The sequence below is a fragment of the Petaurus breviceps genome, unplaced genomic scaffold (genome assembly GCF_028583685.1).
Source record: "Petaurus breviceps papuanus isolate PSGF00001 unplaced genomic scaffold, PetGlider_PUasm1.0 428, whole genome shotgun sequence".
NCBI classification, from domain to species: Eukaryota; Metazoa; Chordata; class Mammalia; order Diprotodontia; family Petauridae; genus Petaurus; species Petaurus breviceps.
In genome coordinates this window covers 2013477-2026158 of record NW_027186331.1, presented here as the reverse complement: position 1 = coordinate 2026158, position 12682 = coordinate 2013477, and the positions used below count along the sequence as shown (strand labels likewise).

General features: G+C 53.4%; 1 protein-coding gene across 1 annotated transcript in view; it reads left to right on the top strand.

The window, feature by feature from the left end:
• ARVCF (ARVCF delta catenin family member) overlaps positions 1-12682 on the top strand; it is a 339824-nt gene that overhangs the window by 297869 nt on the left and 29273 nt on the right. The window contains exons 9-10 of the mRNA XM_069100847.1: positions 4909-5408; positions 7377-7560. Of these exons, the coding sequence (XP_068956948.1) occupies positions 4909-5408; positions 7377-7560 (684 nt within the window). The remainder of the gene's footprint in view (positions 1-4908; positions 5409-7376; positions 7561-12682) is intronic.

The window sequence follows — 12682 nt, the reverse complement described above, 5'->3', positions numbered from 1 at the left end:
GCCTGTGAGGATTGTCAGGTTACACTTGTGCCCAGATGTATTGTCAGCTCACGCCTGTGCCTGAGAGGATTGCTAGCTTATATGCACCTGTGCCTGGGAGGATTGTCAGCTTATATGCGCCTGTGCCTGGGAGGATTGTCAGCTTATATGTGCCTGTGCCTGGGAGAATTGTCAGCTTATATGTGCCTGTGCCTGAGTGGATTGTCAGGTTACACCTGTACCTAGGGGGATTGTCAGGTTACACTTGTGCTTGGAAGGATTGTCAACTTACACTCTCCTGTGCCTGGGATTGTCAGTTTCCACCTGCCTGTGCCTGGGAGGACTGTCACATTGGCGGCCACCAGGGAGGCCAGGCCCTGGATGGTACATCAGGCAGGCTTGGAGACAGAGGCAGCTGGGCTCGGCCTCCTCGGGACCAAGGCCTGGGGGGAAGCACAGTGTTTCTAGGACTCTGGAGCCTGTTTGTAGGGCTCAGAGTAGGTCGGGTTCCTCCTTCCAGAAGGAAAAGGCCCACGTTCCCTTGTCTCTGTCCCTTTGTCCCCTGGTCCCCTGTCTCCTGGACTGCTGCAGCAGTCCCTCCCAGCCTTCCTTTCCCCAGGCTCCTCCTTCTTCCGTCTCTTGTCCACACAGCTCTCCTCAGAAGCCCCTTTAGGCATACCAAGGTCTGGGCCTCATCATTCCTGGCATTTCTGGGTTGCTTTGTGGGTTTCCAAAGGATTTGTGTCAGAATCTCAGAGAGTTGGCAGGGACCCCAGGAGCTATCTCAGCCTCCCCAGAAATGCCTGAGTCCCTTCTGCCACATGCCTGACAAGTGGGCATGCAGCCTCTGCATGGAGACCTCCCATGATGGGGAGGAGCCACCGTCTGCAGTAGCAGTCCACCCCCACCCCACTTGGGGACAGATCTAATGGTTAGAATGTCATTTGAGCCAAACTCTGCTGTCACAGCTTCCTCTCCTGGCTTCTGGGTGGTTCTTCTGGGGCCAAACAGAGCCAGTGGAATCTCTCCTCCAGATGACAGCTCCTCAGATATTTGAATACAACAAAAATGCTCCCCACCCCAAGTCTTCTCTCCTCCAGGCTAAACAACCCCAGTGTCTTCAGCCAGTCATCATATATGACTATAGGATTCAGAGCTGGAAGGACCTTGGAGATCATGGCATCCAACCCCTTCACTTTACAGAGGGGGAAACCGAGGCAAAGAGAAGTTAAGTGACGTGCCATGGGTCATGGCTAGTCAGGGTCTGAGCCGAAGTCTTCCTGCTTCCAAGCTCGGTGTCCCGCCCCCTCCACCATCCTGGCTAGCCCAGGCCTACCCCGTGCTCCTTGTCCCTAGGTAGGCTCTCTGAGGGCCCTCACTAAGGAATGGCCTCATTCATCTGATTTCCTTCCTGCATATACCCATCTGTGTACTTGCTGTTTCTTGTTACATCATTTCAGTAATGTGCAAACTAACCATGGCCCCACTTGGGGTTTTCTGGGTAGAGATACTGGAGTGTTTGCCATTTCCTTTTACAGGTGAGGAAATTGAGGCAAGTAGGGTGAAGTGACTTGCCCAGGGTCACACAGCTAGTGTCGGAGGCCTGATTTGAACTCAGGATGAGGAGTCTTCCTGCCTCCAGCCCCTGCACTCTGCACACTGTGGAGCCCCTAGTGGCCCAGTTTACATGTTGCCTCCCCCATTGGGATGTAGGCCTCTTGAGGGCAAGGATTATTTCACTGAGGAGAGGGGTGTTTGTGTTCCTGATACCTGGCATGCAGTAGGTGCTTTATAAATATAAGTGGGTTGGTCTCATCCAAATCTCTCCTTTTACAGGAGGAAAGGAAGTGACCCTATCATGTTCACTCCAATTCATCAAGCATTTATTAAGTTCTTACTGCATGCTTTTCACTGTGGATACAAAGGCAGAAAGGAGCCAAACCTTCCCCTCCAGATGCTTACCTTCTGTCTGGAGGGACAATGTGGATATGAGCCCCTATTTACTGAATCCATGTGAGGCATGGGAGCAAGGCATCATGTGACCGGGCAGGGCCCCAGGAGCCGGAGTGGGAACCCAGGGGATCTGTGTCCACATATTGTGCTCCTTCTGCCAGACCACACCTGTCTCCAGCCCCCTCAGCAGCTCTCTGTGGGCTCCTGAGCTCACCATTCGAGATCTTGCAGTTTGGCTGTAGCCGCACTCTCTAGGCTTATCTCTCAACTGCAGGCTCCTACAACAGGCTCCCAGCTCCAGCCAGGTTGATTTGCTCACTTTTTTATGAATATGTTACCACACTTTCCCACCTCTGCACATCTGCTCACACTGTGCCCTACTCCAGGGGTTTCTTTATCCATTTCTACTGGTTCAGAATTCAACTGGTCCTTCAAGGCCTAACTAAATGCTGCCTCTCTGCATGAAGCCTCCTCGATCCGTTCTCTTGTTATCTCTGCCATGGACACTTTCTCACCCCAAAGCGAGCTCTCAGATCCTCTGAATGCCCATAGCCCTGTGTTGGGAATTCAATTCCATGCTCACTACCTCCTGCCAGGTGGCCCTGGCTCCCCCGACATGGGGCTGTGAGCTTCCTGCACATCAGGACTAGATTTCCTTTGTGCCTGTCTTTGCCGCGCTCTCTTACTGTCCGTCGCGAGACTCTATATACAGGAGGTGCTCAAAGAGGGTTTGTTGAATGGACAGTGCAGAGAAATGATCCAACAAGGCCCAGATCTCCTCCGTTTCTCTCTGAATTGTTCCCCTGTCTGGGGGAAGCTGCCCAGGGCTGAGGGTCAGGTTCAAATTCAAGCTCTGCTCCTGCCTTGTTGTGTGACCTTGGGTGAATCCCTGCCCTCTCTGGGCTCCATTTAATTTTTTTATAAAGTGTTCTCAATTCCTTTATTTGTATAGATACCTTTCCCACATTGACCCTTCTGGATGAAACCATCTGGGCCTCAGCTTCCTAAGAGTTTTGGGCCAGAGCAGGGGCCCTTCCCCTCTTGGGTGTCCTTGGACCCCTCTGGCAGTCTGGGGAAGACACCTTTGGGTGACCCTTACTCTAATAAAATACTGAGAGTGATGAAGGAAACCTGTTCTGCTGAAACACAGATATCAAAATATCTTTAAAAGTAAGTTTCCGGACCCCAGGAAAAGAAGCTAGGGAGGGGGAGGGTAGAAAACAGGCATTTCTTCAGTGCCTACTATGTGCAAAGGACTGTGTTGAGCACCTTTTTCAAATATTATCCCATCTGATCCTCATAAAACCCCCAGGAGGCAGGCATCCCATTTGACAGTTGTGGAAACTGAGGCTGAGAACAGGGTCACACAGCGAGGAAAGGACTGATTCTGGATTTGAATCCAGGTCTTCCTGACCCCAGCTCTCCCAACCATGTCACCTCAGTCTTGCAGTCTGAGAAGGGTCCATCCTGGTTTCCAGAGCGTGCTCTGCAGACTAGTTTTGGGGGGTCCGGGGAGGAAGCGATGGATCAGACATGGCAGGGGCTGCCTCCAGTGAGAGGGGCTCCCCCGGGCTCTCCGGCCCAGGATACCAGCCTCTTCTGCCTGCTCACTTCTACCTTGGGTTTTCATGTTCCCTTTGGAAGGGGAGAGAAGATGTTGACAGGCTCCCATGATGGGGGCCAGCATCCTGGGGCCCTCTGGGAGCTACCGTCCCCATGGCTACATCCTGCTCCATCAGGGGAAGCCCTGTGTGTGCTGAGATCTCTGGGCCTCAGCCAGGGCTCCTGCCTGCCTCACCAGGATGGTACCCCCCCACACCTGGATGCCCTAGCTTCCTCCTCCCCACCCCAGTCTGGGGCCACACCCAGGACCAGCTCTCCCACATCCCCACAGGGATGGTTCTGTCCAGCTGGATGATGGCTGTCCCTCCCTGAGGGACAACTCCCTGCCTCAACATTGCAGTCCAAGAGAGGGGATGCAGAGAGCAGCCCATCACCCCCAATCTTTAAAGCTCTCAGCAGGGTGGGAGGGGGGTGGCGGAAGGGTATAACAATAGACACATTGTCATAGCGCTTTAAAACTGGTAAACTTCACAATTACTACCTCTTCTGGCGCCTCACAACTACTCTGGTAAGTAGGCGCTATCCCATTTCACAGATGAGGAAACCGAGGCAGGCATAATCCAAGTGACTTGTCCGGGGTCACCCAGCCAGGCCAGATTTGAACTCGGGTCTTCCTGACTCGAAGCATTCTTTCCTCTGCACCACCATCCACTACAGTCCTTCCCCTCCCTTACATCCCTGCCCATTCTGAAGATAACTAGGTTATGTAGTACAGAGTGCAGACCTGGCCTCCCATGTGTGCTGTTTGTGACGCCACTTAAATGCTGCCTGCCTCAGTTTCCCCATCAGTAAAAGCCTCTTCCCACCATCATGGTAATGCTCTCTGCAGGCTGTAAAGCATGACATGAGCTTGAGTTGTTATCGTCAGAGCCCACCTTGGACCCCCACCCCCGCTCTGCTTCTTATTTTAACAGTTGAGGAAACTGAGGCTCAGAGACAGTAAGACCTTTTCCAAGGTGTTACACCTAGGCCATTACAGAGCTGGGGCTTGATCCCAAGTCTTCTGACCCCCCCAAAAAACAACACAAAAAAGGATCCAAGGACCCCATTGGGGGCATGGCAGGAAAATTCCAGAGAGTCGAGAAGGGAGCCTGGAGAGAAAGGGGTCTGCCTGCCCTGGGCACTTCCCTTCAGATGGAGTTCTGGATCACCGGGTGCAGAGGAATCCCAGTGTCTCGCCAGCCCTGTGATACGATTGCATTCTCTAAGGGGACACGGGTCCCAGGGCATCGTTGGGTGGATCAGCCTCCGGGACCAGCCGTTTCTCTCGGCTCCACCTTCCCCTTCTAGGCCTGGGGCATCTGGGCACAGGCAAGAGGCTGCTCACCTGCTTTTGTCTCCTTTCCTTCTCAGAGCCTACGATGAACCAGCAGAAAGCGAGATGATTGACGAGCGGATCCCCTATATCCACGGGGGCTATGCCGCCCCGCTGGCCCAGCCTGAGAGGGGCAGCATGGCCAGCATCGACCGCCTGGGCAAGAGGTCCCCCTCCATCGACAGCATCCGCAAGGACCCGCGGTGGCGGGACCCGGACCTGCCGGAGGTGATCGCCATGCTCAGCCACCCCATCGACCCAGTCAAGTCCAACGCGGCTGCCTACCTACAGCATCTGTGCTACGAGAATGACAAGATCAAGAAGGACGTGCGCCACCTGAAGGGCATCGCCATCCTGGTGGGGCTGCTGGACCACCCCAAGGCTGAGGTGCACCGGCGGGCCTGCGGGGCCCTGCGCAACATCTCCTACGGCCGGGACCACGAGAACAAGGTGGCCATCAAAGGCTGCGATGGCATCCCCGCCCTCATCCGGCTCCTGCGCAAGACCAGCGACATGGAGGTGCGGGAGCTCATCACGGGTGAGTGCCCGCCATGCCCGCCCTGGGCCCAGCAGCCCCGGCCCCGCCCCCCAGCCCCCGTCCCTGCACACACCTGTGCCCCGGCCCCGGCCCGGGACCCCACTCCCCCCCCCATTCCCCACGCACTTTATCCTCCTTTCTCCTTTCTCTCTTTTTCTTTTTATCTTCTCCCCTATTCCTTATCTCATCCCCTTCCTATTCCATCTTCATTCCTGACCACACACAGGGAGTGGTGACGTGGCCAGGTACATGGTGGCAAGTGGGACCAGAGGAGGGCACGTTGGTACTCCACCCATTAGTAACAAAGTTTTTCTTCCATTTTTGTCTCAGCTGGACATTGGTGTGGAAGGGCTGGCCAGGACATGGGTATAATGGAACTCTCCAACAATTACTGTCTATAATACTGGTTTATATAGTAAGCTCCCCATGCCTGGAGGTACCTGAGCAGAAGAGGCCCACATGTCGTAAATGTTATAGAGAGAAGGCCATGTTTCCTTTATATCCCAGTCCCCATCACCACTAGTCACTCAAACCAGATTGGTTGGATTGGATTCTTACACTGGGTGGAATCAGATATGCCTGGGAAATTTTGGTGATGGGACTAAAGCCCTGTGCCAGCTCCATCAGGCAGGTGCTGGGCCTGCCACTGCCCCAGAGGCCACCCAAGCTTCTGCATATCCGAGGCCATTATGGGCCAGTGAGGTTAAAGAAATGTGTTTTGCTGGGCTCATCCTCGTGGTTTTCATGGCCCAGTAGCTGCTCGCAATTACAAAACTCTTCCAAGTTTGTAGATGCCTTGTTCTGTTTGGAGGGAGGGAAGGAGAGAGTAATGTGGATTTATTCCCCCCATTTTCCAGATGATCACACTGAGGCTTGTCTGTGGACACCCACCTGGCTGGCATTCAGGTTCCACTCTCTGGTCTCCTTCCAGCCTGCTTTCCATCAGACTGCCAGGAAATCATTAGAACAGTGGTGATAATTACTGACATTTCTTTAAAAACACAGCCCACTGATTCCTAGTTTTATTTATTAGTTCAATGGTTTGGGTTTTTTTTTTTTTACTTTTGATTTTGTTAATCTCTCCTTTGATTTTCAAAGTTTCTATTTTGGTGTATAATTGGGAGTTTTAAAATGGTCATTTTTAACTGATATTTCCTTAGTTACATTTGAATTCGCAGCATCCTTTATACCCAGGATCTGATTTGAGACCCACAAAACCTTGTGAGGCAGGGGCCATTCTTATCCTTCCTCATGTTATAGATGATGAAACTGAGACTCCAACAAGTCAGGTGACTTGCCCAGGGTCACTTGGTGAGTCTGCCAGAACCCAGGTCTTCCTGCCTTTAGATCGTGATGATACACAGACAGAAGTGAAACAAGTCCCTCCCTAAAGGAACATGTGCTTTTTCAGGGGAGACAGCAGTGGCCAAGTAGAATGGAGGGGCAAGGCTCACTCTGTCTTGTGGTCAATGCTGGGCTTGAGGAGTTACAAAATGCTTGGTTGTCTCACTCCATTTTCTCAGGAACCCTGTGAGATCTGTAATACAAGTATTGGTATGGCCCCATTTTACAGATGGGGTCACTGAGGCCCACAGAGGGAAAGGAACTTTCCAAATCCCTTCAAAGTTAAACTAGTATGTGCCCAAGCCAGAATTCACATTTAGGTCTTCTGATACAGTTCCCATGCCCACTGGTACCATCCACCTGCATGTGCCCATGGGCAGTTCCTGGGTGCTAAGAGTGCTAGAAGGGACCTTGGGAAGACCAGCCACCTCAGTCATCTGGCCTTTGCTTGGAGACCTCCACGAATGGGGAGCTTACTACCTCCTGGGGCAGCCCATTCTCATTTGAGATGGTTCTTGCCCAGGCTAAATGGGTCTCTACAGCCTCTCCTGACGCTCCCGGTCCTGTCCCACCCTGGAGTGCTCCCAGGTGTTCTCTGAACCATCACCACATTCTGTCTTTCAGGCACGCTATGGAACTTGTCTTCCTATGAGCCCCTCAAGATGGTCATCATCAACCATGGCCTGCAGACCCTGACCAATGAGGTGATTGTCCCGCACTCGGGCTGGGAGAGCGAGCCCAATGAGGACTCCAAGCCACGGGATGCTGAATGGACCACTGTCTTCAAGAATACGTCAGGATGCCTCAGGTAAGGTCAGCAGAGCAGGCGGCTCTCCCAGGTACTGGACGTGGTCAGGGGAAGAGCGCTGCTAACCCCAGAGAGAAAGAGAGACAGAGGGAGAGACAGAGGGAGAGGAGGAGGGAGGGCGAGAGACAGAGAGAGGGAGAAGGGAAGGAGGAGAGGAGGGGGAGAGAGACAGAGACAGACAGAGGGAAAGAGAGAGAGAAGCCTGGAGGCTACCTCTCATTCATAAAGGGTCTTGTGCCATGTCCCTTCTCTTATGGCCTCAGTGTTCTCATCTGCCAATGGGATCAACAGTGGCCCTCATTCCTATAGCATTTACCAGCATTATCTTACTTTGGCCTTGAGCCACCTGGGATGCAGGTGCTGTTACCATTTAACAAATGAGGAACTTTGGGATCACATATTTAGCTCTGGAAGGGACCTTCGTGGTCACCTCCACAGCGGTTTGCATGTGGCTTGCCCCCTTAGAATGTCAGCTTCTCGAGGGCAGCAGCTACATCTCTGTCTTTCTCTGTGCCTAGCTCCATGTGTAGCTGTCAGGTTAATCCAAGAGCGTTTATTAAGTGCCCAGGGCTTAATACATGCTTGACTACTTGCCATTTAGTTCAGCCCTATCGTTTTATAGATGATGAAACTGAGGCAAAAGGAGGTTATTTGAATGAGAAAAGCATTTATTAAGCACTGACTGTGTGTCAAGCACTTTGCTAAACTCGTATGAGCCCCTCAGCTGTGGCCTACAGACACTGACCAACAAAATCATCCCCAAATCAACATACACGGGAGAGCAAAAGTCAGGAGGCAGTTATATGCAAATATGAAAGCAAAGACAATGTTGCCCTCAGATAGCTCTGAATATGTTCCAAAGGGATAATAAAACACTAAGGGGAGTGATGGGCAGGGCACTTGGGTCTGGAAAGTTAGGTATTATGAGTGACACGTCCCATCCAGGCACAATGGCAGATTTGATCTTATCTCGGTTAGTGGTTACAGAGCTGATGAGGGCGTTAGAAGGGGGAAAGGTTAACTTCTGCCAGGGTGATGTGGACCCGCTGATGACTGCTACCAGCAGCAATTCTGCTCATACCTCCTAATTATATCATTGTCCAGCCCACATCTCTCTACCTTTTCTAGAAATGAGGTTCATCCGCCATGTACGTGGAGCCAGCTGGCTCTTGCTGATCACTGCTTCCTTTCTAGCTGCTGCCCAACCATCTCTAATACTTCCTCTAGAATTTTCCCAGGAATTTAAGTCAAGTTCCTTGACCTGTCATTAGGGACAATTGCCTTTCCCAGTCCTGTAACACTTCCCCTGTATCCCATTTTTTTTTTTTTTTGCTTTTTGGAGGGGGAAGGTAGGGCAGTTTGGTGTTAAGTGACTTGCCCAAGGTCACATGACTAGTTTTGTGTTAAGTGTCTGAGGCCAGATTTGAACTCAGGTCCTCCTGACTCCAGAGCTGGTACTCTATTCACAGCACCACCTAGCCGCCCCTGTATCCACAGTCTTTTGAGAAACACTAATAGTCACTCAACAATCACATCAGTTTATTCTTTGAGGCCCCCAGGAGATTGTTCATCTGGGCCAGAGGGGGCTTGAGTTGATCCAGGGCAGTGAGGGACACTCTTCAGCCCCCTTTTCATAGCTAGAGTACAGATTCCTCATATTGGCTCCTCTACATTTCCAAGGATGCCATTAGCACTGAGCCCAGGCAGGATTAACCCATCTGCATGGGGTGGGGGAAGGGAAAGGGGAAGGCAACAAGCATTTATTAAGTGCCCACTGTATTCTGGGAACTGTGCCAAGTGCTTCACCAATAGCCTCTCATTTGTAGATGAGGAAAAGCTCATGCCCAGAACCTTGGAGTCGCCTCTCGCTGCCAGACCGTGCCCCTGGGCCAACTGGGATCTACTTCCCAGACACCCCATTGTTTTTGCTAGGCCTACAGGGGACAGTGGTCTGGATGGGTCAGTCTGACAGGCCTCTCCAGGCCAATGGCTGAGGGTCTGGACAGATGCCAGCCACTGCCCTAGGAGGCCAAAGGTCTGGCCTTAGAACAAGGGATGGCAGGTCTGGGAGGGGCCTTAGAACAAGGGATGGCAGGGCTGGGAGGGGCCTTAGAATAGGGGATGGCAGGGCTGACCACTGAAAGGGTGGAGGGTTGCACTGGCCATGGTCCTCATCATTGTGGGTCCCTGGGGTCAGTCAACAAGCATTTATTCAGCCCTTACTGTGTCTCAGTCTAGGGTCAGCCAGGTGGTGCAATGGATAGAGCACCAGGCCTGGAGTCAGGAATACTCATTTCCCTGAGCGCAAATCTGGCCTCAGACCCTTACTATCTGTGTGACCTTGTGCAAGTCACTTCGCCCTGTTTGCCTCAGTTTCCCCATCTGTAAAATGAGCTGGAGAGGGAAATGGCAAACGCCCCAGGATCTCTGCCAAGACAACCCCCGACGGGGTCACAGAGTCTGACATCCAGGCACGACTGACTGACTGAATAAGAGACACAAGGAGTGTCGCCATGCTCTGCACTGGGCACACGCAGGTGAGCAGAGCCTGCCTTCATGAGGCTGACACTCTCATCAGAAGAGAGATGGTGAGCACGTCCACACGGAGACAAAGCAGACACGAGGCAGTCAGTCTGGGGGAGCGGAGGGGGTTCCCTGTAAGAGGCGGCGCTGGGACCGGGGGGAGTCAGGGCTTGGGAAGGGCAGGAGCGAGAAGGGAGGGCACACCGGCTGCCAGGACTGCCGGACTGCAGAAAGGAGGGGAAAGAGTGGGGGCCGCGTGGCTGGACCTCAGAGTAGAGGCCAAATGAGCGCGATCACCTTGGGAAAGCGGGTCGGGAAGGCCTTTAGATGCTCCTTGGAGTAGCTGTACTTCTAAGGGCCATAGGGAGCCATGGGAGCTTGGAGAGCAGGGGAGTGACCCTGCCAGGCCTGTGCTTTGTGAACATCCCTGGCACCTCTGTGATTTCACTCAAGCTAATGACCGAGCAAGTGCTCCCTACTGAGGGCTGAGCCCAAAGAAAAGATGTGGGGTCAGGATGGAGCTGGACTTAATTTCCATTAATGGAAAAATTTCCTACCAATCAATGTTGTTTGCCTCGGGAGGTAGTGAGCCCCCCAGCTGGGAGTCTTCACAGAGGGGCTGGAGGACAGTTTGTTGGAGACAGTCCAGGAGATGGTTCTTGTTCAGGTCTGGGTTCGATTTCCAGCTCTGGGATTCTAGGAGTAGATGGGGCCGGGGCCAGGCAGTGAGAGTCGGCAGAGAATGACCCCCCTCCTTACTTGGAAGGTTGAGCGGCCCTCGGGTGGGGCTGCCCCAGGCTGTGCCTCTTCAGGTCTTATTGTGGTGGCTTTGATGCCCCCTCCTCCAGCACGGCGGCTGTGGATGCTGCATTCCGCCCGTAGCTCCCCACTCTCTGCTAAGAGGGGAGGAGGTTTGCTTCCTGCCCCGGCCTCCACTGCTGGACCGGTCAGTGCGTTAGGTCCCGTTCACATCTCTGGCTCTCACACCATTGCAGCTGTCGCAGTCAGTCCACTCACGAGCTAATCCTCCACCGTGTGCTGGCCACTGTCTGCGTGCCTGGCACTAAGGACCCAGGTACAAAGCAAGCAGTCCTCTGATCCCAGGGCAGAGGGCACGGAGGAGCCAGGCAGGCGGGAATCCCACCAGGGGAGACCCCAAGGCCAGCCTCTCTAGGCAGACAGGTGGGGGAGCGTGTCATGGCTGGGGGGCAGAGGAGAGTCTTGTTTGCCCTGGGGGTGGATGTATTATGAGAAAACTGGGAAGGAAACCTGTCACTCCTTTGCATGGGGCCTCAAATGCCGAGCACAGGGAGCCTGAACTTCCTTGGGGGGACAGAATCACTGAAGGTTTGGGGACAAAGAAGGGCGTGACGAGATACATCTTGCTGGCAGTCAGTCTCTCAGTAAATGTTTACTAAGTGCCTGCTCTGTGCCAAGCACTGTGCTGAGCAGGGGGGATACAAAGAGGCAGAAGACAGTCCCTGCTCTCGGGATGCTTACAGTCTATGCAAACAGACACAGAAAGCAGGCCAGAAACTGGATAAGCGGGGAATGATTGGAAGCCGGAAGGCCCGCTCCTGTGCTGGCAGCCCTCCAGGCCCGCCCTCCCAGCCTCCACTCTCAGAAGCCCCCGCTGAGGCTGACTCCCAACCCACCTCAGCTCCCTGGGGCCGAGCGCACTCCTCAGAGGGCAGGGAGTCCTCCCTGGCCCCTCGTCGGGTCCACCCCCCACCCCTCAGCTGACTGGTGACTTCCCATTCCCTCCAGGCCCTGCCACAGTGGAGGAGACCCAACCTGAGAAAGGCAGGGCTGGGCCTTCCACCCCAGGCCTCACACAATGGACACAACATCATAGGTTTAGAGTTTGCAGGGCCCTTAAGAAAACCCCAGTGCCTAGCACACCATAGGTGCTTAATAAGGTTTATTGACTAATGGATGGCCCCCAGTGCCTGGCACATAGTAGGTGCTTAATAAGGGTTTATTGACCAAACTGATGGATGGATCCCAGTGCCTGGCACACAGCAGGTGCTTAGTAAGAGTTTAGTGACTGACTGACTAATGGACGAGCCCCCTCTCCATTTCCACTTCAGGCCACATGAGGCATCACAGCTGATAGTCTGGTAGCATCCCAAGGAGGGCAGCCAGGGAAGGGCCTTGATTACCCCCTGAAAGGAGGAGAGAAGGTACAGGGAAAATTATCTTCATGGACTAAGGCAATATAAGGGGCTGTAAGGTGGTGCCATAGTGCCCAGAGCACTGGGCCTGGGGTCAGGAAGGCTCATGTTCCTGAGTTCAAATTTGGCCTCAGATACTTACTAACTGTGAGACCCTGGCCAAATCACTTCCCCCGTTGGCCTCAGTTTCCTCATCTGTAAAATGAAATGGAGAGGGAAATGGCCAACCACTCCAGTGTCTCTGCCAAGAAAACCCCAAAGGGGGTCGTCAGAGCCGGACATGGCTGAACAACAGGTTGTACAATGTGGTTACTCAGAGTAATGATAACAGTGGTAATCACTGTGATATCGGTCCTTCAGTCAGTCAGCAGACATGGGCCCCTCGAAGTGCCCGGCCTCCTGTCCTTCCAGCTCACTCCGGCCCT